The sequence below is a fragment of the Pseudorca crassidens genome, chromosome 2 (genome assembly GCF_039906515.1).
Source record: "Pseudorca crassidens isolate mPseCra1 chromosome 2, mPseCra1.hap1, whole genome shotgun sequence".
In the NCBI taxonomy this organism is placed as follows: domain Eukaryota; kingdom Metazoa; phylum Chordata; class Mammalia; order Artiodactyla; family Delphinidae; genus Pseudorca; species Pseudorca crassidens.
In genome coordinates, this window is record NC_090297.1 from 125,218,070 (window position 1) to 125,245,586 (window position 27,517).

At 35.7% G+C, this 27,517-nt stretch overlaps 1 protein-coding gene across 3 annotated transcripts in view; it reads right to left on the reverse strand.

The window, feature by feature from the left end:
- NME7 (NME/NM23 family member 7) overlaps positions 1–27,517 on the reverse strand; it is a 259,579-nt gene that overhangs the window by 196,069 nt on the left and 35,993 nt on the right. For 2 of the 3 annotated variants that reach the window (XM_067728572.1, XM_067728570.1), the window contains exons 2-7: positions 21,649–21,695; positions 19,336–19,443; positions 18,428–18,594; positions 10,006–10,116; positions 5,931–5,981; positions 4,426–4,633 (exon numbers count right to left, since the gene is read on the reverse strand). In XM_067728572.1, coding sequence (XP_067584673.1) covers positions 4,426–4,633; positions 5,931–5,981; positions 10,006–10,116; positions 18,428–18,594; positions 19,336–19,443; positions 21,649–21,672 — 669 coding nt within the window. In that variant the 5' untranslated portion in view covers positions 21,673–21,695. The remainder of the gene's footprint in view (positions 1–4,425; positions 4,634–5,930; positions 5,982–10,005; positions 10,117–18,427; positions 18,595–19,335; positions 19,444–21,648; positions 21,696–27,517) is intronic. The other variant, XM_067728571.1, reaches the window with a different exon arrangement.

The window sequence follows — 27,517 nt, forward strand, 5'->3', positions numbered from 1 at the left end:
CGTAAAATAGATAGCTAATGGGAAGCAGCAGCATAGCACAGGCAGATCAGCTCAGTGCTTTGTGACCACCTGGGGGGGGGATAGGGAGGGTGGGAGGGAGGGAGATGCAAGAGGGAAGAGATATGGGAATATATGTATATGTATAATGTATATGTATAACTGATTCACTTTGTTATAAAGCAGAAACTAATACACCATTGTAAAGCAATTATATTCCAATAAAGATGTAAAATAAAAATAATAAAAATTAAAAAATAAAAAAATAAGACATAGATTGTGATCTGCTAAATATAAAACAAAAAAGGATAGTGAGATATCACAGAATTAAAATATTGTGGAATATTTCAAAAAGGAGAAAGTGTGCTAACCTGTTAAATGTTGCAGTAAAGCACAGTAGATACAGGAAAATAAGAAATGATAATTTTTTCTTGGATTTTTTAATTAAGAGGACATAGGTTATCTTAGCCAAAATGATTTCAGTGGAATGAAAGGATGAAGCCAAATTGTAATGACTGCTCTCAATGTAGTCAAAGGCAACTGCAAACAGTGAGTATAGTCTAGGCTTTGGTGAAATCTGGGAAAGAAGGAAAAAAAGATCACACAGTAACTAACAGGAATTCAAGGTCAAAAAGAGGTGATTTGGGACTGCTTGTATAGTGTTTTTCAATCTTTTGTCAATATCTATGGTCCTTGCTTCCTCATGTATGCTACATGTTCCAGCTGCAGTATTTCTCCTTGATAGCTGGTCAGCTAACATAACGTCCACAATACTCACTCTTCCCAAGACAAACATCAAGAATATGTATAACCTAACGGGTTCATACAAATAATGGGGTATTTCTGAGATGAACGTCAGAAATAGCTGAGAAAATTTAAGTGCACAAAATAGAAACAAATATGCTTAAGACACTTCTTTGAAGGAAGGATTATGGTAGCTAAAGTTGTAGAAGGTTCTCCACTACAAAAAAAACGGAGGGAAAGGTCATTCTGCAAACTGTATCTGCAGGTAGGAATTTTTCTACCAAGCTTAGCACATGCATTACGTATGTGCATGCATCAAAACACACAAATATATATACTTAAGATGAGTCTAGCTTTACCATGTTAATGTATAAAACTTCCCTTGCATTTCTAAACCCACTTATTTTCAGCATCAACGTATTATTGAAATAAATGTACAACCTATATCACTATCCGATAAAGATACGGTATAGCTGGACTTAGAGTCAAGGTTCATGTTATGGTAAAAGGCAAAGAACATCTGTAAGGTAAAGCATCTCAAGAAAAATACCAAAGTGATATGCTGACACTTTTCCCATTTTATTTATATTATATCAAAAGTTTTTCTTAAAAAAAAAAGACTTTGAAAAAATATTTTTTACTAACAGGAAGTAGCTAGGGAGCTTAATGACCAATTTATTGGATGAATGAATTCTCCTGATAAGTATTTACTGAGCATTTATTATGTAGCAGGCAGATTCTAATAATCAAAACAAAACAGAAAAAAAAACCCTGCCCTCATGGAACTCCTTGGTGGAATCGTCTAATGTATAAATACATACAGAGCCTAAGTTATCTAAAATCTGACGGGTACATTTGTGCTCAAATTTATTAAGTGAACTGGTGAAAATCAAGAACAGAGAAAGGGATGGGGTGAGATGCTCATGGGGGAAATAGGAGGAACGTATCAATGACTTTTCAGTTCAGCCCCCAATAATTTCCTTCATTAATTATTTATGTCATCATTTTTATAATATCTTACAATATCTGATTGGCATTTAACAATTGAAAATAATACTACATTTATAGTAAATGTCTACAAATAAGATCAAAGGTCAGGGACTATAATCACTCTTGCATATACCTTTGACAACCACAACCCTCCTATCATACTTGCTTCACAAAACCACAGCCATGGCTAAAGCAACCCTTCACCTACTCTGCACCTACACTCATGCAACTGAACATGGCTGGAGAACATCCACACTCATAGTTCATGACCATTACAGTTCATGAACTGTAATTCTCATCTTAAAAGAAAATTTGACCCTGCTTTTCCTCATAGCTACCACCTCATTTCTCTGCTCACCTCTGCAGCAAAAACTGCCCCAAAAGAGTTGTCTAGATTCACTGTCTAGAATTCCTGTCCTCCAATTTTCTTTTAAATCCACTCCAAGCAGGGCTTTGCCTCCAACTCTGCATCAACATTGATCTTACCAAGTTTACCAATGACCTCTGCATTGCAAAATCTAATTTTCAATTCCCAGTCCCCTTCTTACTTGATACATCTGCTTAATTTGACACTACTGATCATTCTCTCCTCATAGAATATTTTCTTCACTTGGCTCCAGGACACAACTATCTCTGAATTTTTTCCTTCTACCTCACTAAAGGCTCCTCCTTTACCTCCTTTGCTTCTTTCTCCTCTTTAACCCTTTACCAGGGCATAAAGGTTCCAACTCTGTTCTCTTTCCTTCTCTAGCTACACTCTCCTTGGTAATCTCAACCAGTTTCACGCAGTTTCCAGACTTCTCCCCCAAACTCACATATTCAGTTTTTTCTTCAATCTCTCTACTTGGATAACTAACATACATGTTAAGTTTGCAGTGTCCAAAGTGTAACCTCTTATTTTCCATCCATACTGACTCTAGCCATAGCCTTCCTTATTTCAGTTTATTTCAATAAACCAAAGTTTATTTCAATGTTATCCTTTCAGTTGGTCAGTCCAAGAACTTTGGAGTAATCCTAGACATCTCTCTTTTTCTCATACTCTACATTCAATCTGGAAGGAAATTTTGATCATTTGACCTTCAACCACTAAACTATATTTTTAAATACATCTAAGCACTGCACTCATTGCTACTACCCTGGTCCAAGCCATCACCTCTCTGAATTATTTGCAACACCCTCTTAACTGGGCTCCTGTTGCTACTCTTGCCCTCTACAGTCTATTCTCAATGCAGCACCCAGAGCAATCTTTTTTAAATGGCAAGTCAAGCTTGTCAGTCCTCTGTTCAAATCCCTGCAACAGCTCTCCACTTTCCTCAGAGAAGACGACAAAAGTCTTGTGCTATCGTGGTCTTCAAACCATGTGATATCTCCCTGATTACTTGTGACCTCATCAGCTCATTCTTTGCTGTTAACTAAATAAGCCAGGCAGCAATATGCTATTCTAAAATTAGCAAGACGGTCAGAATACCTGAGACAGAGTGACTAAGGGAGAGACTGGTTGTAGATGATGTTATAGAAGTTGACAGGGACCAGATCAGGTAGAGCTTTGCATGCTATGATACTTAGATTTTATAAGAGACAAAAGTTCACTAGAGTTTAATAGCTGAATTGTTAATCTGATTTATTTTTAAAAGATCACTTGGACATAGTTAATTTTACTTGGGAAAGGTAAATTTTTCATAAATTGAGTGTAAGAGAAGAAGGTAAAGAAGAATTAGGAAGCTTTTTGCAATAGTCGATAAAATATAACAGTGATTTAGACCACAGTGATCAAACTCAAGGTCTAATTTGAAAGAAAGACCAAAAGGATTTATTGACAGAGTTGAAAGGAGAAGAAAATATATATATCAACTAGCAGTTGACCCTTGAACAACACAAGTTTGAACAGTTCACTGGTCCACTTATATGCAGATTTTTTTCAACAGTAAATACTACAGTACTACATGATCTGTGATTGGATGCCAAGGAAACTTGGATAGGGAGGAAATGTGGCTGCGGAGGGAGTACTATAAATTACAGGCAGATTTTCGACTGCACAGTGGTTTGGAATCCCTAACCCCCACGTTGTTCAAGGGTCAACTGTATCATAAAACTCTAATATTATTCCATTAAAAATATGACCAGACTAAAAACCATCTTAAATTAGCTAAGAAACTTCTCACAATGCTAAGAATTAACTTGCACTTCATTAATTCAACATCAGTATAAACCCAGTGTAATAATACCTTATTTATATGGATTTAAAATAAGGAGTAGGAAAACTTTTTCATAAACACTAGCTATATATAGGAAAAGAAAAGGATGTTAAGCTTGAATATATGGTGTCAAGTCTGAGTCAAAGAAAGAATGTATGAAATGATGCCTTCTTTTTGAATATTCACTTTCCATAAACTAGTATTCTTAGATGAATAAGTCATACACTGATAAGCCTCAGTAATTTAAGTCTTTGGAACAAAATGGGACAATAAGTATTTCAACTGGAGAAAACTTATCCTGACCATGACCAGGTTACCAGTTCTCAAAGGAGATGTATCACTGAAACACTGTTAATCCTAGGCAAAAGGTCAAAGGTTTTCTCTACTGCTACACCACTGTATAAATCCACCCTAAGTCAGCAGTGACAAAATGCTTTACTCTGACATCAAACATTTAACAAAACCAAAACAGAATTGAAGTAGTTTAAAAACACCTTACTCTGGCAGCACAAGCAAAAGAATCAGGGCCATGAGCTGCATTTCTTATGCCATCTGTTCCAAAGAGGGCTCTAATGCTTCCAGGAGCATCTGTACGTGCCAGTCCAGAGTTGGCAGGTCCAAGAAGTCTTTTCCATTCACATATAGCATCATCTCTTAAAATCTCCATGGCAATTATAGGACCACTGGTGATAAACTGGATCAACTCACTGTGAAACAGGTGAAAGATTGATTTGCTTCATTTTTCTATCAACCTAGGTACCTCTCTTAACAACAAGGATATATGACAATTTGAGTATTTCAACACATACTCATGATCATGATCTCAGAACTACTGGACATAGTGAATTTTACATGGGCAAGACAAAATTTTCATAAATTGAGTGCCTTACAGTGGCCCGAGTGTCTACAAATCACTAGTGTTGTCAATTACTATTAGCAGAAAAATCAATCTTTCATTGAACTAAGACTACTTCATTGACTTAAAATGCATATTTTTGATCTATGCTTTCTACATTGCTCTGAAAGGTACAGAAGAATCTTTTTATTTTCACGTGGTTTACCATTGCAGTCAAATGAAATCGCAGTAGAGAAAGTGATGAGTGATGTATTGTAATATATTTGCAGTAAGAATTAATTGTTTTTGTGTAGATCTATTAGAATTCAAAGAATGACAACGAATTTTCAGTCAATAAACATTGAGTTGGTCTAGTGACATATAAGACATTACACTAGAAGCTGTAATACTATAAACACATACAAAGACTATAACAAAGAATAATTTCCAAGACAATTGTAGATGCCTATTCTACACAAGGTTTGAGAACATTTTTATAATGCTTGGTTTAAAATAATCTATACCATAATGATTTTCTTATGTAAACATTTTCTTTAATAAGGCACTATTCTGTACAGGACACCAAATAGCATTTCTATTGCAGCAGCTTGGCTAATCCTTCTTTATTAGAAAAATAAGTATTCCTCCTTTGTCAATAGCAATATGAGGTGCACAATATTCACTTAACTTTAAATACAACCCAAATATTTAGAACATAGCTTGTTTCTAACATATTTGTTGCTATATTTCAAAGAACAAAACGTATATCAAACAACTTAGTTAACAAAGGTTCTTTGAACAATGTTTTATATACATTGAGAGTGCTAAAATAAGAGTTTAAAACACAACAAATAGATATTCAACATAAAATGTAATTATCTATTTTTAATCTACTGAAATCTAAAAAGAATGCTATGCTCCTTAAAACATTTTATTTGCTTCTGATTAAAGTTTAATATGTTTATTTAATGATAAGAGAATTTTCAACTAATAAAAGGAGAGAAAAAAACAATTCTTAGAAAAAATGCTCTCTGCAGTTGCAAGATGTTGCTAAGGACTTTTTGACAAATTATTCTCATGTAACAAATTTTTGAATTGTAAAATTATAACTCTTTCATTTTCCACGATATCCTCCATTATATCCCACGACCCCCAATTTCAGTACCTACTTTAAAAAGGGCTTTGACTGATGATCTATATGAAAATCTGTTGCTTCTTTCCTATAATCAAAATGACAATAGTTAAGAATTATGTAAGGAAATTATTTTAACTTACATTAATAAAATAATGAAATTCTCTATGTGATCCGTATGTGAATTAAGGACTTTTCACCAAATATTCTGCTCAAATCTCCCGTTTTCAAATTTTTGCTAGTATGGATATCTATGCTAAGATGTAAAATTAAAATGAACAAAAGAGGCAATATTTACTTTATTACTCATGTTCAAATCTACAATCTTCCTTTTCACTAGCATCTTTAACATTCTAAAGCCAAAGTTTAACATATGACCAATAAAAATTATTTGTTCTTTAAAGTTCAAATAAGTTACATCAAAAAATGCAAAGCCATCTTCAAATTCAAAATTTGTTACCTCCTTCTACAGGCTTTAAATCTGAGAGGTTAGGCTAGAATTTTACTTTAATAGTTATAGTTTTCTTCCTTAGATCGCCCTAAAAGAAAGACTATATACTTGTGTTTTTAAAAACTGCTTGACAAATTATGCATATCAATGTACTCTTATTGGTTTTTAATGTATTAAAAACGAATCCTTGAACTTACATTCCCCCCCAAAAATGGATAATATGGAGATATTCAGAAATCTGAATTTATTAAGGGCAATCGGGATTTACTTTTAAATTTACAGTCCCACAACTATAGAGACAATGAAAGGATAACAGACTTTTACACTGATTTTAAAAGTTATTTAGACTTTTCAGTTAATCAAACCAAGTGTCTCAAACTTGTACAGTTTTCTCAAAGGCTTTAAACTTAATTCATAGTATATGACAAATATATGTCAACATCAACTTTTTAAAATAGCAAATTAAAGTATCCCCTAACAAAAGATTAACCTTTCAGGCTTGGTAATTTAGTATGCAATGCTTTAAGATCTTATAGGCCCATTACAAAATGAATTTACTTAATAAGCTATATCGGGATATACTTTTATTCAAACCAAGTGTACTAAAATATTCTCTTTGGCCGTGAAAAGATTATGAAAGTATACTATGCAAGTATAGAAAATGAAATTCATCCCAAGAAATGGAAGGGGAAGAAAACTCATTTTTCTAGAGGGTATATATGCCCAACATTAAATGTTATTATTCCTCATAACAATATATTGAAATAGGTATGTTCATTTTACATTTGAAAATAATGAAGTTCAGCATGATTACATAACTTGTCCGGGTCAAAGTGCTGGTAAGGGAAGAAGGACAGGGAGATTTGAACCCAAATCTCTGATTGCTTATGACCTTACTATTACCAACTTCAGAAAAAAAAAAAAAAAAATGTAGAGGGTAAGGAAAAGAATTCATAAAAATGATACGGATATTCTGTATTGCAGCCTAAAATGAGGTAAAACTGAGCGTCTAAAAAACCTCAAGTGGGGAGTATTTTAGAAGAGTGAGCAGCAAGACTACTAATATGACCAATTCTAAACTTTAACACAACTGAACTAAGAAAAATCATCATGTTTAATATCAGTGAAAAGAAAAATATTAATTACTGAAAGTATCTTATTGCTTTCTTCTAATATGTCACCGACCCCATAGTTATTTCCACTGAAAATCTATAACTGAAACCAAGATGAGAGTTCATGAGTTTTTTTCTCATCATTCTTATTTAATTCCTCCCTTAAAAAGTTTAGATGGAGAGAAGGATTAACAAGTGCATCACCACCTAGAGAAGTCTTTTTGCTGTTATTCTGTTATGTTTTGTTTTGTTGTGTTTTTATAAAGAAACTCACCATTTTCACAAAGATCTATTAATTCTTTTACGAAATACTTACCTAGTGCCTACTTTGAATCAGGCACTGATCCAAGAACTAGAAGTACAAAGTTAGATGGAACTCAGCTTCTGCCTTTCAGATACTGTCATGAGGGAGGAACTGACATTTGAGCAAATAAGTTTAGAAAAGACTTAAGCATTGGGAGATACTCCTCCATGGGTCTCTGACACTCCTAACGTGTCTTATTGGGTAGGCCAAGAATGCAAGGCCCCAGCTACTGTTTATCCTAGCCATTTCTTGGAGTTATGTTTATAATGAGCAACTTTGAGGGGTGAGGTCATGCCTCTTCAGTACAAACAGAAGGCTTGTTTACTGCTCGTTAATGAAACAGTGGGTAACCTAAGTTCAGTGCTCCTCAGAGGTGATGCAATCAACTGTGTGTACGACATCCACCCGGGCCCATATCATATTATTCCCACAGGACATGAAAGCAAAGGGAACCAACAGAAACATGATGTTCATGCTGCTTACTGACCATACTCAAGCCCTCTGTCTCTGACTCAGAAGTTTCAAGTCTTCTGCTAGCATCCCGGAGAGAGTAACAGACTAACTTATTAGATTTTAAGTTGGGTAAAATCCAAGACTTGACAGTAATATTAATAGAGATGTATAAGGTGCTATAAACAATTTAAAAAGCTGTTAAGTTTTCTTGGGCAACTTTATTGTGGAAAGTTTGACACCAAATTATCAAACACTGGAAGTACAGAGACATAAAAAAGTTTTAATCTCACTGAAACTATTCAAAGTCATCTCTCCAGAATTCAGTCCCATAGCCTGCTGTGAGGGCAAGCATTCTCAATACAGAAGAAATACAAGACAGAAATGGGACAAATGTCTCAATACAAGACAGAAATGGGACAAATATAACTATGCTCATAAAGGATCATGACCTCAGCTTCTACTAAATAATAGTGATATCACTAGTACCACACCACTACCACTAATAGCTAACACCTATATACACCTACTATGTGCCACGGTTTTTCAAAGCACTTTACTTTTATTAAACTCACATAACCCTCATAACAACTTTATGATACAGATGATGTTATAACCTCCATTTTGCAGATGAAGAAACTGAAGCACAGAGGTAAGCTGTTCAGAGTCACAACCTACTAAGCGGTGCAGTTACAAGCAATCTGGCTCTAGACTCTGTGCTCTGAAATAGAAGACGCCTGCCTTTCTAGAATATATGTAAACTGGGAGATCTTACATAGGGGAAAAATTCAAATTGTCATTACTGGGGTAAAAATGAGGATGTTTTGTTAAGGTTTCTAGGGATCAGACTTCTCAAAGCTACACTATCTACTGCTCTCCATTGTCCCTGTTCTCACAGAGACAAAAAAGCAACCGTCCCATGGGATAAAGAGCCAGGAACATCAGTGAGAAGACACCTAAGCAAACAAACACACACAAATCAGTGAAGTAACCTAAGAAAACTGCTGGGTCAAGCCCTGCCTAACAGCTACATGAATGTCTCTACCTAACACTAAGTCTTTTTTTTTTTTTTTTTTTTTTTTTTGCAGCACGCGGGCCTCTCACTGTTGTGGCCTCTCCCGTTGCGGAGCACAGGCTCCAGACGCGCAGACTCAGCAGCCATGGCTCACAGGGGATCTGTGGATCATGTGGGATCTTCCTGGACGGGGTCACGAACCCGTGTCCCCCGCATTGCCAGGCGGACTCTCAACCACTGCACCACCAGGGAAGCCCGCAACACTAAGTCTTACTTTCATTAAATAACTTAGAAAATATCTGGTCAGATAGAATGGCTTGCTTTTCAGAGCAGTAAATAGGTATATCTGCCAATTATATATATTGGAAGGAAATAAAGCATTTCCAAACACATGACTTTTGAAAATCTCAACAGTAACATTCCCTTGTCAAATAGAAATAATCTAATATTCATTTCTTCTATAATTTCTATACAATGTGTTACATTGTATAAAAGAAGAGATTACAACTATGAAACACTGGTGTTATAAAAGCAGATGGGGTTATGAAAGATAATGAAGAGTTCATGTCTAATAAATAGTTAATAGTATAACCTGACAACTCCTATTTGCTTAGAGTTCAATCATCCTTTATGCATCTGATTACCTGTTGTCTTCCATTTCCTACTATACTATTCTTTGTCATTCTGTGGAAGTTTTTAAACAAAGACATGAAAGATAGATGATTTTTTTTGAAAAAAGGAACCAGACATTACATAACTGAAAATGCTCAAAAAATTTACCTTGAAAGTGTCATCATTTTGAGTTTGGTTAGAGTAAATCCAGCTTTGCTTATTATTTCAATTATTTCTCCTGCTTTTGATACTGCATCTGGTTTAATCAGGGCTAATGTTCTATAAAGAAATAAAGAATAAATTTAAAGATAAAAATAGTTTGGCAGTTTTTACTTATAATTCCCAAGCAGTGGTAATTTCCTTAAAAATCCTAGATCAAACATCAAAGTGAATTATAAATACAAGTGTATTAATGGCCTCATAAAAACTTATACAATGGAAGTTTACTATTTTTTCACAAGGAAATAAAAATTAGGTACCCAATCTAGAAAAATAATAAAAGTTTAGAGGGAAAAAAAGTTAAGACTCATTTTAAATATGTCCACGTTATAAAACACAGGTGTTTAAGATTTCTATTTCTTAGCATATGCTTTAGAAAAGACAACAATTCTCTAAAGAGTTGCATTAAACATATCAGCTTGACTTTTGGTCTCTTAGACTTTAACATGTGTATGCCATGCACTCAGTTCAGCACTGATTTGGAAATAATATAAATTCTTCTATTAACACTTTATTCATAGCATGAATGATATAAAAAGAACTAAATATCTTCTTACCTGAAGATGTATATGGCTAGCGAACACCCTGCTAACTTTTAAAATCACACTTTCCTCTTAGAGGATACATCAGAGCTACGCGTTCTCCCCTCTGAAGCCACAGAATTAATGGATTTTTAGAGATGGAGATCACCTGAATTTCCTCATTTTACTAACAAGGAAAAAGGCCCAGAGAGGTAACTCTCCAAAGATCACACAGCTGGTCTGTGGCATCCTCAGGACGGAACACCCATCTCACACGACTCTTGGGTCTGTGCTCCTTCCACACCACACCACAAATAATGTTGCTATTAATATTAGCAAAAGGGAACATAATCACAAATCCTCAAGACTAACACTTGCAAACGCAAGGTAAAATCAGATTAGTTGGAGTAATTCAGTTTATCTGGCACACAAAATAAGATAAAAAATTGCTGTTGGGCTTCCCTGGTGGCACAGTGGTTGAGAGTCCACCTGCCGATGCAGGGGACACGGGTTCGTGCCCCAGTCCGGGAAGATCCCCCATGCCGCGGAGCGGCTGGGCCCGTGAGCCATGGCCACTGAGCCTGTGTGTCCGGAGCCTGTGCTCCACAACGGGAAAGGCCGCAACAGTGAGAGGCCCGCGTACCGCAAAAAAAAAAAAAAAAATTGCTGTCACTTTCCCTTTATTTTCAATTGTTCTGACACTTTGGCATTAACTCAAGGAATCCATAAAAGGAGACTGGTAGGCTTTTTCAAAGTAGACTTTTTTCACCAATGAGACAAACTTAGCTAAGGATATAATGATACAAATATCCTTACTTACAACTGGATATAACTTATGGCTGGCTTTTAAAACTTTTAAATAACAAAAGTTGTTCATTTTAGTCTGATAGGGCTTGTAATAAACGGACTTTTTATTTTGAAGCAAGTGAGTCACTTCTAGCATTTCATATGGCTTCAAAGATACAGTTAAAACTCATCATTTTTTTAGCTCACATTGTTTAAAATATTATAAAGCCAAACTAACCCATGATTGTTTATGCTAAACTCTGGAAACATCTTCAAGAACCAAAGCTCTTAAAGAAAATATAAAACACATCGGCAGTGAACAAGAAGCAATATAAAAAAAAATGCAGTTTCATTTTCTCTTTAAGTGCCTACAGGAGACAGAGCGTTGATTACTGTGATTAATTACTCTAAGCAAGTTCCTCTGTCATGTCTTCACTGCTTAATTGTTCAGTAGATAATAGTTAAAATGCATTTTGGAGGGAAAATAAGATCGGCTTTAGGAATCATATGTATTATTTAAAAGTGAAGATAGCACACAAAGAAAGTAAAGGGCCACAAAAATATATTAATAGTGCCGCTGTTATCTGCTGCTGCATAACAAACCACCCCAAAATGTAGTGGCTTAAAACTACAAACAACTTCTCAAGATCATATAGGTTGGCTGGGGAGTGGTTTCACCTGGGATGGGTCATACTGCTGCGTTTGGCTAGTGGGTCGGTTGAGACAGCCAGGCTTCTCTTTCCTTGAGGCCTCAAGAGCTGGAACAGGCAGGGAGATGGAGTCTCCCCTAAAGCCTCCACGAAGAAATGTAGCCTTCCCTACCAACACCTTGATCTTAACCTGACGAAATCTGTGTTGGACTTCTGATATATAATAAATTTGTATTGTTTAAGCAGCTGACTGTGGTAATTTGTTATGTCTTCAATGAAAGACTACAGAGAAAAAAAACTCTGGAGAGGAAAAACACCCCAACAAAAGAATGGAAAGAAGAAAAAATTAGAAAAGCAGGAAAGCAGTAAAATAGTCGAAATATGTAGAAAAATACTAATACAACATATGTAAATGTACATGTACTAGTCTCACCAGTGAAAATCTAGAGGTTTTTAGACTGATTTTTTTTTTTTTGCCGTACGCGAGCCTCTCACTGTTGCGGCCTCTCCCATCGCGGAGCACAGGCTCCGGACGCGCAGGCTCAGCGGCCATGGCTCACGGGTCCAGCCGCTCCGCGGCATGTGGGATCTTCCCGGACCGGGGCACGAACCCGTGTCCCCTGCAATGGCAGGCGCACTCTCAACCACTGCACCACCAGGGAAGCCCCAGACTGATTTTTTTTTTTTAAAGAGCTGCATGCTGTTTACAAGAGATATATCTACAATATAACTTAACAAGGCTGAAAGTAAAGCAATGACAAAAAGATATCAACCAAAAATACATTATCAATCAAATCCATTCTTGAGAAAGATGGCTAAGGCCACCCATTCCTTGGCTGTGGTCTCCTTCCACCTTCAAATCTAGCAATGGAGACTGGGTGCTTCTCACAATGGCATCTCTCTGGTTCTCTGCAGCCAGAAAGGTTCTCTGGTTTTATGGACTCCTGTGATTAGGTCGCACCCACAGGAATGATGCAGAATAATTTCCCCATCTCAAGGCCTGTAATCTTAAATCTGCAAAGTCTCTTTGCCATGTAAGGTAACTGTTGGGCTGCACCCGCAGGCCTGTAAGCCTTGTAGATGCCCAGCCTCGAGACAGAAGAAAGAGCCCAGAGAGCAGCAAAAGAGACCTCAATGGTTTAATTGATGGAGGAACTTACATGTCTGAAGCAAGGTCCTGGAGCAACACCCCAAGGTGTGCAGCAGACTGCAGGCAGGCTGTAGCAGCAGTGTTGGCTGCTCAGGACAGAGGGAGGCTACCATTTACTCAGGGGGGAATTGATTTCAGGTGGGCTCATCAGTTAACAAGGGCTAATTAACAACCCTTACAATTAAGAGAATTGGATAGTCATGTGAGGGAAGCAGGGCCTAGTCAATCAGGAGATCTACAGAGAGCAAGAGAACAGCCGTCTTGAACGGCCTGACCATACAGTAACACATTCATAGGTTCCAGAGATTTGAACATGGACATCTTTGAGCAGCCATGATTCTGCCTACTGTACTCTCTATTGTTTTGGAGTTTATATACTATTTTTCTAGTGGTTAGCTATGAAACTTTTTCATACTTATTTAACTTAAAATTCTTAAAATTGTATAATATCTTGACCCTTTAGAAAGACTTTAGAACACTTTAGCTCCAATGTTCTCTCTTCCAACTTATATAGTTTCATTGTTGTTTTGGACATTCAGTTTTTTGCCTGCATGAGTAAGCCATCTTGGACGATGAGACCACAGGTAAGTAAAGATGAGATAAAGATTGGCTGGGGAGGGGGGAGGGGGTGTGTGAATTTTTAGCAAGGCCTTGGTAATTGAACTAAAGTCTTACTTGAATGCATTTCAGTGCCTTTTTGCAGCCAAAACTCAACTGCTCACCACCACCTAGGAGGATATGTAAAGTAACAGTAATTGGTATTGAGGGAGTAGTTTCCCAAAGGTGAGAACAGAACTGAACTAATACCAGTAATTGTCTGGTCTCCTCCCCTGAGAAGTAGCCTTGGTCTACCTAAAATTGTTAGGCCGACTGGCTTAAAGAAATAAAACTCCAGGAACAATGAGAACATGTGTACCTTTGCTCCTCGTGGGTAAAGTGACTTCTACTCCATTCCCAGGAGAGCGCTTCCTCTCTCCACCCCCTTCATTTGCTCCTCCACATATGGCCACATTTAAGGGTTTCTGGCTGTATGCGGCCCTGCCTCTTCTCTCTCAGACCTGCAAGCCCTCATGCAGGACACAGTCTACAGTTCTTCTCCTGCTTCCATCTGGTTAGCACAGCAGAGGCAGAGGCCGGCACCTGCATGGAAACCTACCTCTCTCTGGTGCTCTGTCTCCCATGCTGGATGGGCAAGTGTGCTCTCAGGGTTTGCTCTAAAGGTATCTCTCTCCCTCAGACGGGCCCCAAGGTCCAGACTGGGAAGGAGGGCAGGGCTGGGGTGGAGAAGTAGGAATAAAGCTCAACCATTCTCAGAGCTGGCTTACACTAGGCAGCCTAAACCAGCACTTTACTTTGATTTGCCTCTGGCGCCTACGTTAGTGCTCCATCAGTTAATATTCAGAAGGGAGAATGGAGACCAACTGAACCCAAGAGATGACAAAAAGCCTGTATGATGTCTTTACATCTGAACAGCAAAACCATAAAGCATCAATTTATTACCTTCTAAAATTAAAATTGAATACGCTAAAAAAAAAAGAAAAAAAATTAAAAATGTTTTTAAGTCAAATACTATGACTCATAGACAACTGATAACATTTATCCATTTGATTTGAGGAGCTTTATAAGAAGAATAGATTAAAATTAGCTAAGAGAGTAGATCTTTCATTAAGTTCCCTTACCACAAAAGAAAACTCAATATAAAAAATAATAAGGGGGTGGGAGGAAAATTTTGGAGGTAATAGATAAATTTATACCCTTGATTGTGGTAATGGTTTCATGGGTATACACTTAGCTCCAAACTCACCAAGTTGTAATGTATTAAATATTTATAGCTTTTTGTTTGTCTATTATACCTCAATACAGAGATTTTTGAAAAAGAGAATTAAAATGTAAATCGAATGTCAGATTTCTACAGTTAATGGGAATTAGGAAGCTGAGGCTAGTTTGTTAGCTAAATTGAATTATATAGAATTATCTTGATAAGTGCCTCAAAATTAGCAGACGGGCACCATGAAGATCAGCTTTACTCCTCCCTCTCAGTACAGGCTTTACTCCAGAAAGAAAATGGTTGAGTATGATAAATATAATAGGGATGTAATTAGTTCATAAATTATCCTTGACACTATATAAAACTGAGAACTAGGCTAAGTTATAATTATTACATAGAAGCTATTTCCATGGGACCATGATAGACATGCACGTATTTCTTTCTCCATATGCCTACTTCTTTGGTCATTTAAATGAAACAATATATTTTTAAAACTCTTGAATTCTGAAGAATTTTATTTAAATCACCCAAATGGTTGTTGGATTTAACCCACTTGCAGTTAGGAGAGAATCAGAAGAGAAAATGGTGAAACAATTGAAGTCAGTAAAAATACAATATTGCACATATTTTAATTAATTATATTTATAAAGCCCAAATATTTAAAATCTGTCTTCACATTCTTCTGTTCCTCCTATTTTTAAATCAGTTCATTCAATAGTATTTACCAATATATTAATTAGAGGTTTTAATAAAAAGAGAATGAGTTTTAAAGTCAAACACAACAAGATTTACTTGTTTCCCTTTACTTTGTAGTTGTGTGACTATGGCTGTGCTCTGTAAAATGGAATCAACAACATTCACTGTAGACAAATCAATTAATATATATATAAATTATAATTGTTACAGCTATTATTATTTTATTTTGATTGGGTCATACTATTAACCCTGTCTCCCTAATTCACTTATTTTTGCTAGTTTAAATGAAAACTTCAAGTAGTCTTGAACTGAGATGCCTACCACAGTGGTTGGCATATAGCATGTGCTCAAAAATTAAGCTATAAATATTTATTACTTGTAAATAAAGGAACTGTGCTTGGTGTTTCCTTAATCCCATAGACTTTTATCAGTAGATCTCATAACAAAGAGATTCCTATTTGTCTAACACTCTTTTTTTTTTTTTCCTAGTTCAGAGTTGTCCTGGGAATCTTTGGTTTTCCTTTTTTATGAGTCATTCACCACCTCACTGATCCATCACCACCTGTGTACTAATACCACACTGAGCATCAAAGAACCTCCAGAATTATAAAGGGCTTGTAAAGAAGTCACAGAAAGAATATTACTATGGGGGGACTCAGGTATTAGGTAGATAACCAGCTATTATTTGGGTGGCAAACCTCAAAATATAGTTTGACAGATATTTTTTCCTATAGAATTAAAGAGTTTGGGGAGCTTTTTATACATATAGCCTTAACTTCCACCAGTGATCCCTATTTTTCATTACTGCAACAATCACTCCACAAATCCAAAGAATCCCCCAAGTCAGCACAATATAATATAAGCCACAGAAACCAGAGCCAAGAAAGATGACCAAAGAATTAACATTCCATTTCAAATATAGCTCGTGCTAGACTCAGAAAGCTGCAAACTCATAAACGTAGAGGTTGAAAATTACAATGTCATTTTCGTATTATGTTTTCTGGCTAGCCTAATTTTCAGCTACAACTGCAACTTGTTCTGTCTCTCCTCTAAATCAAAACTGAGGGAAAGTCAGAATGACAAATGTAGCTGTGACAAACAATGAAGAGAGAAGACCAGAGAGACACACAGAAGGCACCGTACTGCAGCTTCTCCGCTGCACAGGAAGAGCCACGTGCAATGGGACGGAGGGAAGAAGGCAGGGAGGCAGCCAGCGGGGAGCTCTGCCTCCAAACACAACGACTATTTTCACCAACATAAGCTCATTCATTCAACAAACTTATGTGGGGCATCCCCTGTGAATAATGCACTGCTTGAGGCATCACCACCATGGCCTTTAGAGATGCAGTTGTGATCCCAAGACAGATTAAGTTTCTTTGTATCACAATGTTTTTGTATATTTTTTTCTTTTCAAAATACTCATATATCCTGTCTTCAACTGATCAGTCAATATTTATCAGATATCTATTACGTCTGTGAATAAAACTCAAAAATAGACAATATATATTCCAAACAATCTAGACAAAAACAACTTTGTCAACTAGATCAAAGGTCATCATTTGAAAACAGGGAGGAAATGAAGAAAAGGAAAGAGTAGATAATAAATTTTAAATTGTTATTCAACGATTCATTCATCTAACACAGACAAGGTGCTTGTAATGTATGAGGAGATGTGCCACAGGAGACATAAAAATGAACTGAGACAGAAAGAAGACAATCATTTTGCAGGTCCTATCCATTCTCCTGTGATTAAATCCTCCTATTCTTGATTCAGACAGACGCTGGGCTTTAATCCTGCCTCTACTCTGTGACCTTCAGCAAGTTACCTAACATCACTAAGCCTCAACTTCTCCATCTGCAGAATGGAGCTAATAATAATATTATTAGCTTGTGTATTAGGTTGTTGTAGGGCTTAAATAAATGATGCATACAAATCATTTTAACACAATACCGTTTATAAAAATAGCTAACAGATATTAATGCCTATCATTACTACTCTTACCGTACTTCGGTTAATCACTTTCCTTCCTTCCTCTTCATACCTATTGCTACCATCCTAATCAGTCTATTTTACTACTTAAATTAAAAAAAATGTTTAACCACCAAGCCAGTCATGAAGAACAATGAGCTCTGCCTAGTGTATAACATTCTGTTGTATTTTTACTCATACTCATTCCTCTGACCAGCATTCCTCTGAGTTGATCCAACTGGGTAAAAATTCAGTCCATCTCTCATGATCCTGTCAAATACCTTCACAAAGCCTTCCCTACTCTTCTACAAGAAATAGCTTTATTCCTGTTTCACCCGTGATTCATTTTGTTGTGAAGCTGAAACTAACATACCATTGTAAAGCAATTATACTCCAATAAAGATGTTAAAAAAATAAAAAGCAAAAAAAAAAAAAAAAAAAAAAAAAAGAAATAGCTTTACTTTCCTGAGTTTCCTTTGAGCTTCTGGCAATCACTACTTCCCCCCCCATAAACCATCTTTATGCTGTACACTAAGATTTACATTTTCAGTTCCCAGTTAGAAGAATGATGAGGGTGTATAAAAGGTTTGCATTTTTTCCTCTGGAAAATAATCATTGCCTAAGACTATGAGCATCACTTTGTTCCCTGAGTGAAGAGCAAATCACAGAATCTGCTCCATAAAATTCTAAAAATGTCATAATACTGAATTGGATCACTGAAAAGTATCTATACTGTAAAAACAAAAGATAGAAACAAGAAGTTTGAATTTGGTATCAAGACATACATAATGTTCTAAGAATTTTAAAAAGATTATATACTTGCTTTCTTACTTTTCTTTCCTACTGCCCAGTTGCCGAGCTGTATATTGATCCCCATAGTCAAGTAGCACCAGTTGTCGAGAAAAGACATTCACTTTGTTGCCTATAAATAAATCTTCCAAGTGAAGGTCTTCATATTTGGTCCGCTTTAAAAAGGTGCGATGATTCTTTACATCATGCTGGAATCAAAAACAATACAATAAAACAAATAATTATCAGTAGGTAATGTTAACCTTATTATAAAACTAGAAATAGTTATTAATTTTGCTCTATTAAACATAAGTTACATTCTGTTTCATTTTTGCTATAAGTACAAATCATAATTTCTTTCATAACTTATGTATTTCCTAGTCTACTCTAGTAATAACATAAAAATTACAAATTTTATACTTTAAAAAACCCTGGATAGAAAGATTTGTTTATTTCCAAATCACTGCAGCAAATTAGTGCCTATGAAATCCCAGAAAAATTCCAAATTTCTGCTTTCTTGCCAACACAAAATCCCAATACCAAATAGGTCCACCTGCAAAAGGAGTCCTCAACAAAGGGACACAAAGAAACAAGCACGACTCTTTTAACTCAGTCTTCTTCAATTTGACTTTTTGTAGCGATAACAGCATTCAACAATGGTGACATATTTATGAGCATGATAATCTTTATCTATAGCCACTTATTGACTATCACTTAATCCAAAGCATAAATAATCCCACTTCAGTTTTCTAACCAAAAAAATAATTTCTATTAAAAGTAAAGACACAAGGTATCTTCTTGTATTGGAACTATAATACCAAAATGTTTAAAATTCCCAAAATGAAAAAAATGTATTTTTAAAAGCAACTATAAAAAAGGCAATCCTATTCCTCTCTGGATCCCACCTTCACTCCGTTTGCCAACTTTAAAGTAAAAAAAGGCTCATTTACCATTTCAACAGATCCATCCCCTGGGTAAAATAAAAGCTCATAACGTCGAAATAGTGAAGCATTTGGATCATACCACTCTGCAATGAAAACGAATCTTTCACTATGATTCTGTAAAGAAGGATAGAAGAATTTTAACACTAACATGTAAAATATAAGCACTCTTGTAAAAATCATACAAATTGAAAGAAAGAATTACCAAATATTTGCAATGAAGAAATTTATTATTACTTATTGTATTGAATAATTCTGCTTTTCAACAGTATGCCAGTTATCAACATACCCTCATACATATTTCCTTCTAATTTCTTATTAAACACCCTTAGATATCTCAAAGATGACTTATGAACTGCTTAATACTTCACAGCCATCCAATCATCCTGGATAAATTGATATTTTTTTTAGAACATGAGCTCCTGATCTGACTACTGTGATAATTCAGTCCTTCTGAAAGCAAGTTTACATATAAGCAGATAATCAATAAACTAGTATGAGAAAAAAAAGAAAAGAAAATTAGTATGAGAAAAAAATTCTGAGTGGCTAGTTCTCAATTACATTTAGAACATAACTGTTCTAAATTTAAGACTCCAGCAGTATTAGAATATTGTTGTCATTCAAATTATAGTAAGCATCTTTACTCTCCTTAGTAATTTCACATGATAGTATTTTTTTATAGAAACAGTGAGAGAATGTGTTAGTCTAGGTCCCCGGAGAAGCAGACACGATGCCAAGACAGGATTAAACATGTAAAAATTCTATTCTGTAAGAGAAATTCTGTACAGGAAATTCCTACAAGAGAAAATAGGGAGGGATCCAGGGAAGGCTGACAGACCACAATAAAAATCTGACACTGAGTGAAGGAGAGAGTGAAGGAAGACTGGATGGAATCCTTCTGGACTGCTCTACAGACTAAGGAAGGTTCAGCAAGACCACTACTACCAAATGTAAAATAGCTAGCTAGTAGGAAGCAGCCACAAGGCACAGGGAGATCAGCTTGGTGCTTTGTGACCACCTACAGGGGTGGGATAGGGAGGGTGGGAGGGAGGGAGACGCAAGAGGGAGGAGATATGGGGATATATGTATATGTATAGCTGATTCACTTTGTTATAAAGCAGAAACTAACACACCATTGTAAAGCAATTACACTCTAATAAAGATGTTAAAAAAAAAAAAAAAGACCACTGGGCGGTGCGCAAGCCAGTTAGCCCTCAGAGAGTTCTCTGACTTCCAGGGACAGGCCTGCTTTAGTATCCCTGCTCCTCTCAGTCACGGGCTGGGAGCAGCCCTTAGGAAGCATGTCCTAAGCACAAAAGCAGCAGTAGATTCCAGAGCACAGGAGCTGAGGCCCTTTGATCACTTCAGCTCCCTCTAGTTGAAGATCTGTGAGGTGCATACAATGAAAACGTTAAGTCAAAGAATGGCCCTCTTTCCTTGACTATTAGGCAGGATTTCCCATCATATGTTATTAATATCTTAGCCCCCAAAGGTCCTTCATCATAATAAGCAAATGAGGACATAAAGAAGAAAGGAATCTAAGGGTTTTGTAGCTAATTCTGGATTTAGCATCTGATTCTCTGGTTATAGTATATAGACGGGTTCCTTTTATGTTAATAATTCACTTATAAATTCTTATAGTACTATGTCTAGTTATATTTATGATTGTACTCATAAGCTATAATTGAGATAGCTTTTAAGACACTATTTTATTTTTCCCACAATCATCCAAAGACACATTTAAATGTTTATTAGTCAAGAGAAAACAAAGGTAAGAGATATAGTATAACAAGACTTTCTTCATTATTTTTCATATTGATCCCTATAAATACAGCTTTTTTAATTTTTTAATATAGATTTTTAAAATTTAGGTTTCACTGTGCATTCTAGTATTATACTCTCCTTTTAATATAAAATTTAAATATTAGTGGTTTATTAAAATTTTTACTATCTATATTAAAATATTCATTCACTCAAAAACATCATTGAAATATTGCCTTCACTAAAATAAAATTATGAAATGGAAGAAATGATGAGACATCTAACTGAAGGTAAAAGGGCAAAGAAAGTGATGCAAATGAAAAACCAATGAAACTTGGCACTTCCATTTATCCAGGCAGCCTTAACCACAAAAGCTGCCAATCACACTCTTTAACTCTGAGGCAGGTAGTAGAATTTTTCATGATTCATCATCCAGAAAACTGTTTTAATACAAAGAAAACAAACTGAGGAAGTACTGTTTCTGGCTGACAACGTAGCTTAGAGCAAATCAATGCTACTTTCCAAGAACAACTAGGAAAGTGTGATGTTAAAAAAATATACCTGTTTGATGACGTTGGAGAGCATCTAAGGCAGCCAGATTTGATGATCTAAGATTCAGAAAGACAGGACGTTCACTGAGGTGAGCACAGCATTCTTTATACTGCTTTTACCTGAGGACCTGTGCTGAGACTTAAGTCAAGCTGGACAAGAGACTGAGAATCCCAAGAAGCTGGCAGGGGAAGGCTGCTAAGAGGCAGAGAAGCTAGCAGAGCTTTTGACAGTGTCATGGAGATAAGTAGACAAACACTGGAATTTGGGCCTACCAATGCAGACAAGACTTGAGGGGCAAAGATCCGGAAGAAAAGGAAACCACAGAGAAGTGAGCTCAAAGCTGTGTTTGTTCAGTGGAGCTTTCAGTAGCATCACAGTGCTGGAGGGAGGAAAATGAGAGTTCAAACCCACCAAAAAGGAGACCACTGATAAACTATCTAGCCTTTCTGTTGTGACTCCTGGAGCATTACACTCCAGGAGCATAGGCAAACTACAGGTAAACAGATCCTTACAAAATTTGAAACAAGTTTTGTGTTCACTCAATGTTCAATTATGATAAGTGATGTTTCCTCCATTCCAGCCCCCTGCATCTCCAGAAATGGAAATATGGCTTTTCATACACAATGTCAAGCTTTCAAAGACAAACTACCAGATATACCAAAAAAAGAAGACCAAGAGAAAAAAAACAGACAATAGAAAGAAATCCATGAATACCCTAGTTATTATCTGAAAAGGCTTCAAAATAACAATGATAGGTATGAAAAATATATGTCAAGATTAATAATTTCACCAGAGAGCCAGAATCTATTTTTTAATCAATCAGAAATTCAAGAATGAAAAGTAATTGCCAACACAGCATTCTATAACTAGCAAAATTACCCTTCAAGAGGTGAAGGTGAAATAAAGATATTTTTAGACAAGCAAAAACAGAAAATTTATTGCCAATGCACCTGCATTAAAAGAAATTCTAAAGGAAGTTCTGAAGGAAAAAAGAAAATGATTCAAGATGATTCAAGGAACAGAAGAACTGAAAAACAATGGAAATGTAAATATGTGGGTAAATCTAAATAAATAATGCATATACAAAATAACAATAATGTCTTGTGGGATATAAAATAAGTAGAATTTGAATTCAGATCAACAAGAATATAAAGGGTGTGAGGGGAAGACAATATTCTTCAAATTATGTGAAGCAAAAAAAGTATCTCCTACATCAGTTGCTGGATCTTTTCTCAAATTCCAATGAACATCAGTGAGGAGAATGTCTCTTAAGCTAATAGGCACACAAACTGGAGACATCTTGTTCAATTTTTCACCCTCTGTTCTGTTAGAATAACCTTTCTTCATCTCCTAGTGCTCAGACAACAGGAAAACAATTATCAAAATGTTTAATAAATTAGTGCCATTCAAACTTTAAGAAATTAATGATAACCATTAAGCATGACAATAATAATTTTTAGAGTAGCTACTAAGTAGCAGGTTCTTTACATACATTATCTCATTTCATTCTCACAACAGACAATGTAGGTTGACAGAAATAGGGATACTATTTCATGGACAAGGATAGTAAAGCTCAGAAAATTTGAACACTGGTCCAAGGTTACAAAGCAAAGAAATGAGTAAGTCAGCCCTCAAACTTTGGTTCTTCAGACTTTGCAAAGCACATGTTTTGTCCCACTAAACAGCACTACTTACATAAAATGATGCAAAAGTCAGTGTTAAAGAAAGAATTCAGTGGGCCTAAACTAATGATGAACTGATTTATTTAACTACTCCTCTATGTAAAGTTAAATAATTCTAGACAGGGTCAATTTTGTAAACTTTAACAAACATGTAGGAGAAAGGGTATGGATTATTACAAAATAGGATAAGGAAATCAGGTGACTCCCTGTGACATCAAACATACTTAACAAAATATCTCTTTTCAATTATATCCCAATTTCAGAATCTTAAGAAATCAAGAGTCAGTGAGGTTTGTCCTCATAAAATACCAAAAAAACCTTCCATATAAAACTATATTTTAAAACCTATATAACACCCATATGGAAACCCAAGAGACGCAGAAGAGCTAAAGCAGTCTTGAAAAAGAAGAACAAAGTTGGAGACCTCACATTTTCTATTTTCAAAACACTGCAAAGCTACTGTAATCAAGACAGTGTAATACTGGCATAGAATAGATATAGATTAATCTAATAGAAGGGAGTCCAGAAATAAGCTCATACGTATATGATCAACTGATTTTCATCAAGGGCAGCAAGACCATTCAATGGGGAAAGAACAGTCTTTCCATAAACAGTACTGGGACCACCGGATATCCATAGGCAAAAAAATACATGAAACTGTATCCCTACCTCACACTTTATACAAAAATTAACTCAAATGAATCATAGACCTAAACACCAAGAGCTAAGCTAGAAAAACTGCTAGAAGAAAACATTTGTGACTTTGGGTTAGTAAATGATTTCTTAGACAAGACACCAAAAGCACAAGTGACCAAAAAGTGAAACAAAACAACAACAGCAAAAACATAGATAAGTTGGACTCCAAATGATACTATCAAGGGAGCAAAGTGACAACCCACAGAACTGGAGAAAATATTTACAAATCATATATCTGATAAGGGAGGGTCTAGTATCCAGAATGTATTAAGAACTCTAACAACTCAATAATAAAAGACAACCCAGTTACAAAATGGGCAAAGGATCTGAGTAGACATTTTTCCAAAGAAGATATAAGAAGACATACAAATAGCCATTAAACCTATGAAAAGATGCTCAATACCAGTAGCTCGTAGGGAAATGGAAATTAAAACCACAATGAGATAATACTTCACACACACTAGAATGGCTATAATAAAAAAGACAGGCAATAATAAATGTTGGTGAGGATGCAGAGAAAATGGAACTCTCATATGTTGCTCGTAGAAATGTAAAATGATGCAGCTACTTTGGAAAACAGTTTGACAGTTCCTCAAAATGTTAAACATAGAGTACATATGACCCAGCAATTCCACTCCTAGATATATACCCAAGAGAAGTGAAAATATAGTATATACCCATATAAAAACTTGTACATGAATTTTCATAACAGCTTTATTCATTGAAAATATACTATACACCCATACAAAAACTTGTACATGAATGTTCATAGCAGCACTATTTATTACAGTCAAAAAAGTGGAAGTGACCCAAATGTCCATCAATTGATGAATGGATAAATTGTGGTATGTCCATAAAATGGAATATTATTTGGCAATAAAAAGGAATGGAGTATTGACTCATGCTACAATATGGATGAATCTTGAAAACATTATGCTAAATAAATGAAACCAGTTACAAAAGATCACATATTCCATTTATATGATTTCACTTATATGAAATGTTCAGAACAGACAAATCTAGAGACAAAAAGTAGGTTAGTGGTTGCCAGGGTTTTCAGGGAGGGAGAGATGAGAATGACTACTAATGAGTATGGTATTACTCTTTTGCGGTAATGAAAATGTTCTAAAATTGTCTGTAATGATAAATATGCTAAAAACCACTGAATTGTACACTTTAATTGGTGAATATTATGGCACATGAGTTATATTTCAATAAAGCTGTTTCAAAGTAAAGTAAAATAAAATACCATCAGTTTATGATACCAAACAAAATTTTACAAAGCAGATGTTATTTAGGAAATTACAGAAAGTATATACACACACACACATATATATATATATTGTGTTGCCAATAACTTGCTGCTTTGAAACCATTTTCACTGTGAGTACTATATTCTAACGTAGTCATGACCTCTAAGAAAAAACAATAAAAACAATTACTTTTTTATTGTAAAAAAAGAAAAAAAGTAAATAGATACCAGAGGTCACACTTTTGAGGGGAAAGAATAGAGTTGTGTTAACTTTTAAAATTCCATCAGAAACCAAACAACCTAATGCGATGTTGAAAGGAGAGTCTGCAACACTACAGATCAGTTCAATAAATCTGATAAATAATTGTCACACAGAAAAAGATACAATAACTATGTCCACAAGATTTCAAAAATGCTTAAGCTCTTGGGTCTGACCTCTTGAAGTTTTGGCATAGAGTTTCACAACAGCACTTACACACAAAGAAAAAATATTTCATAACCTCTCAAACAATTAGCCCATTCCTTCATCTATAACTGTGATTTACCTCAATGAGATTGTTAAAAAACTATATATGAATAATAACAGAATTTCTATTTAATAGAAGAAAGTAACTCTCAAGCAAGTATTGTTTCCTCTATGAAAAAAGGTTTATCATGCCAAGTAAAAATTGTATTCAAACTTGATTTAACCTTAACCTTTGCAGTAGAAACTTTAGTTATTTCCTAGAGTCAGAAGATGTCTAGAGATATAACAGTGGTACATCTGAACTTGGCAGAAAACAATGGTACATCTGAACATCTCATTCAGGCTGGCCTTTCAACGAGTTGCCTCACTACACATACACACACACACACACACACACACACACACACACACACACACACACACGAGCACATATTCACATCCACATACCTAACCCAAAGTTACCTGTGAAATTTTAAGAATTTTATTTTCAGCTAAGTTGAGGCAAATCTAGCAAAGAACTCCATTCCTTTTTTTTTTCAGTGATCTCAAAGCTGAATATCATCGTGTTCAAACCCTTCATTTTATAGATAAAGAAACTGAGGCAAGCAAATATAAATAACTCGCATAAAGTCACAGAGCTAGTTAACGACTGAGTTAAAACTTGAAACTCCACTTGCTATGACTCAGATCTTTCCATAATACTGGGCTTCCAGGGCCAACTCAAGAGGGAGAAACTAACGCTTTAGTCACACATAGGGACACCTCCAGTTTTCTGCCAGATCTTCGGATGAGAATGTCACTGCCTGGATGATCACCGGGACAACAGAGATTTCCATTTCTGTCAGAAATACCATTATGCAGAACATTTAAAGATTATGCTCTAGCAAAATGAGACTTTTTCTTAAAGAAGCTAAATCATTTTCCTTCTTCTGAACATTTCAAATATAATTTATACATAATAAAACATTCAAGCACACTTTGTTCCAATTTTGTAAATAACCACCAATGTGCCATCTCATTTTTTTAATATTATAAGCAGATAGCCACACTATAAGGTTCGAAACACACTACTCCCAACATATGAAACCTTGGCATATTGAATATTTTAAGCCGAAGGAGTTTGAGAGAACAACAGAAGCAGGAAGGTCACTCTGACCTTTACCCAACCCTTCTTCCCTGAAATAGGTCATAAAACCCTCATGTGAGAGCTACCCTGCCTATACCCTTTGAAAGCAAAGGGACACCGAGGAAACTCCCAACAAACAGCCCTCTCTGAGTTTCCCCTAGTTTACCACCCTTCCCTCCTACTCCTTAACTTACCATATTCCTCCAAGACTGTCCAGTCTTCATCAAACCCAGCATAAAAATACTCAGGTCTGTTTCCTCAGGTCCTCATTTCCTTATGAAGGCTCCCATGTCACAAAAAACTTACATTAAATAAACATGTATGCTTTTCTCCTGTTAATCTTTGTCAGTTTAAATTTCAGACCCGGGGACCCTAAGAGGATTGAGGAATACTTTTTCCTCCCCTAATCACACTATAGTCAAAAAGCTAAGAAGAGAGCCAAAAAAATGGAAGAGAAGCTTTCATGAGCCGCAGCGTGGGGGCAGCAAGGGGAGAGAGACGTTAAGCAGCAAAAAGCACAGTGGTTCTGCAAGATAGCAAAGAGTAAGAAACAACATGCCAGTGGTTATGTAAACAATAACCAAACCCGAGGCAGAGTGGGGAAACTGTAATCAGAGTATTATTAATCCTAAACAAAAGTGGTTCCATTCCTTTTG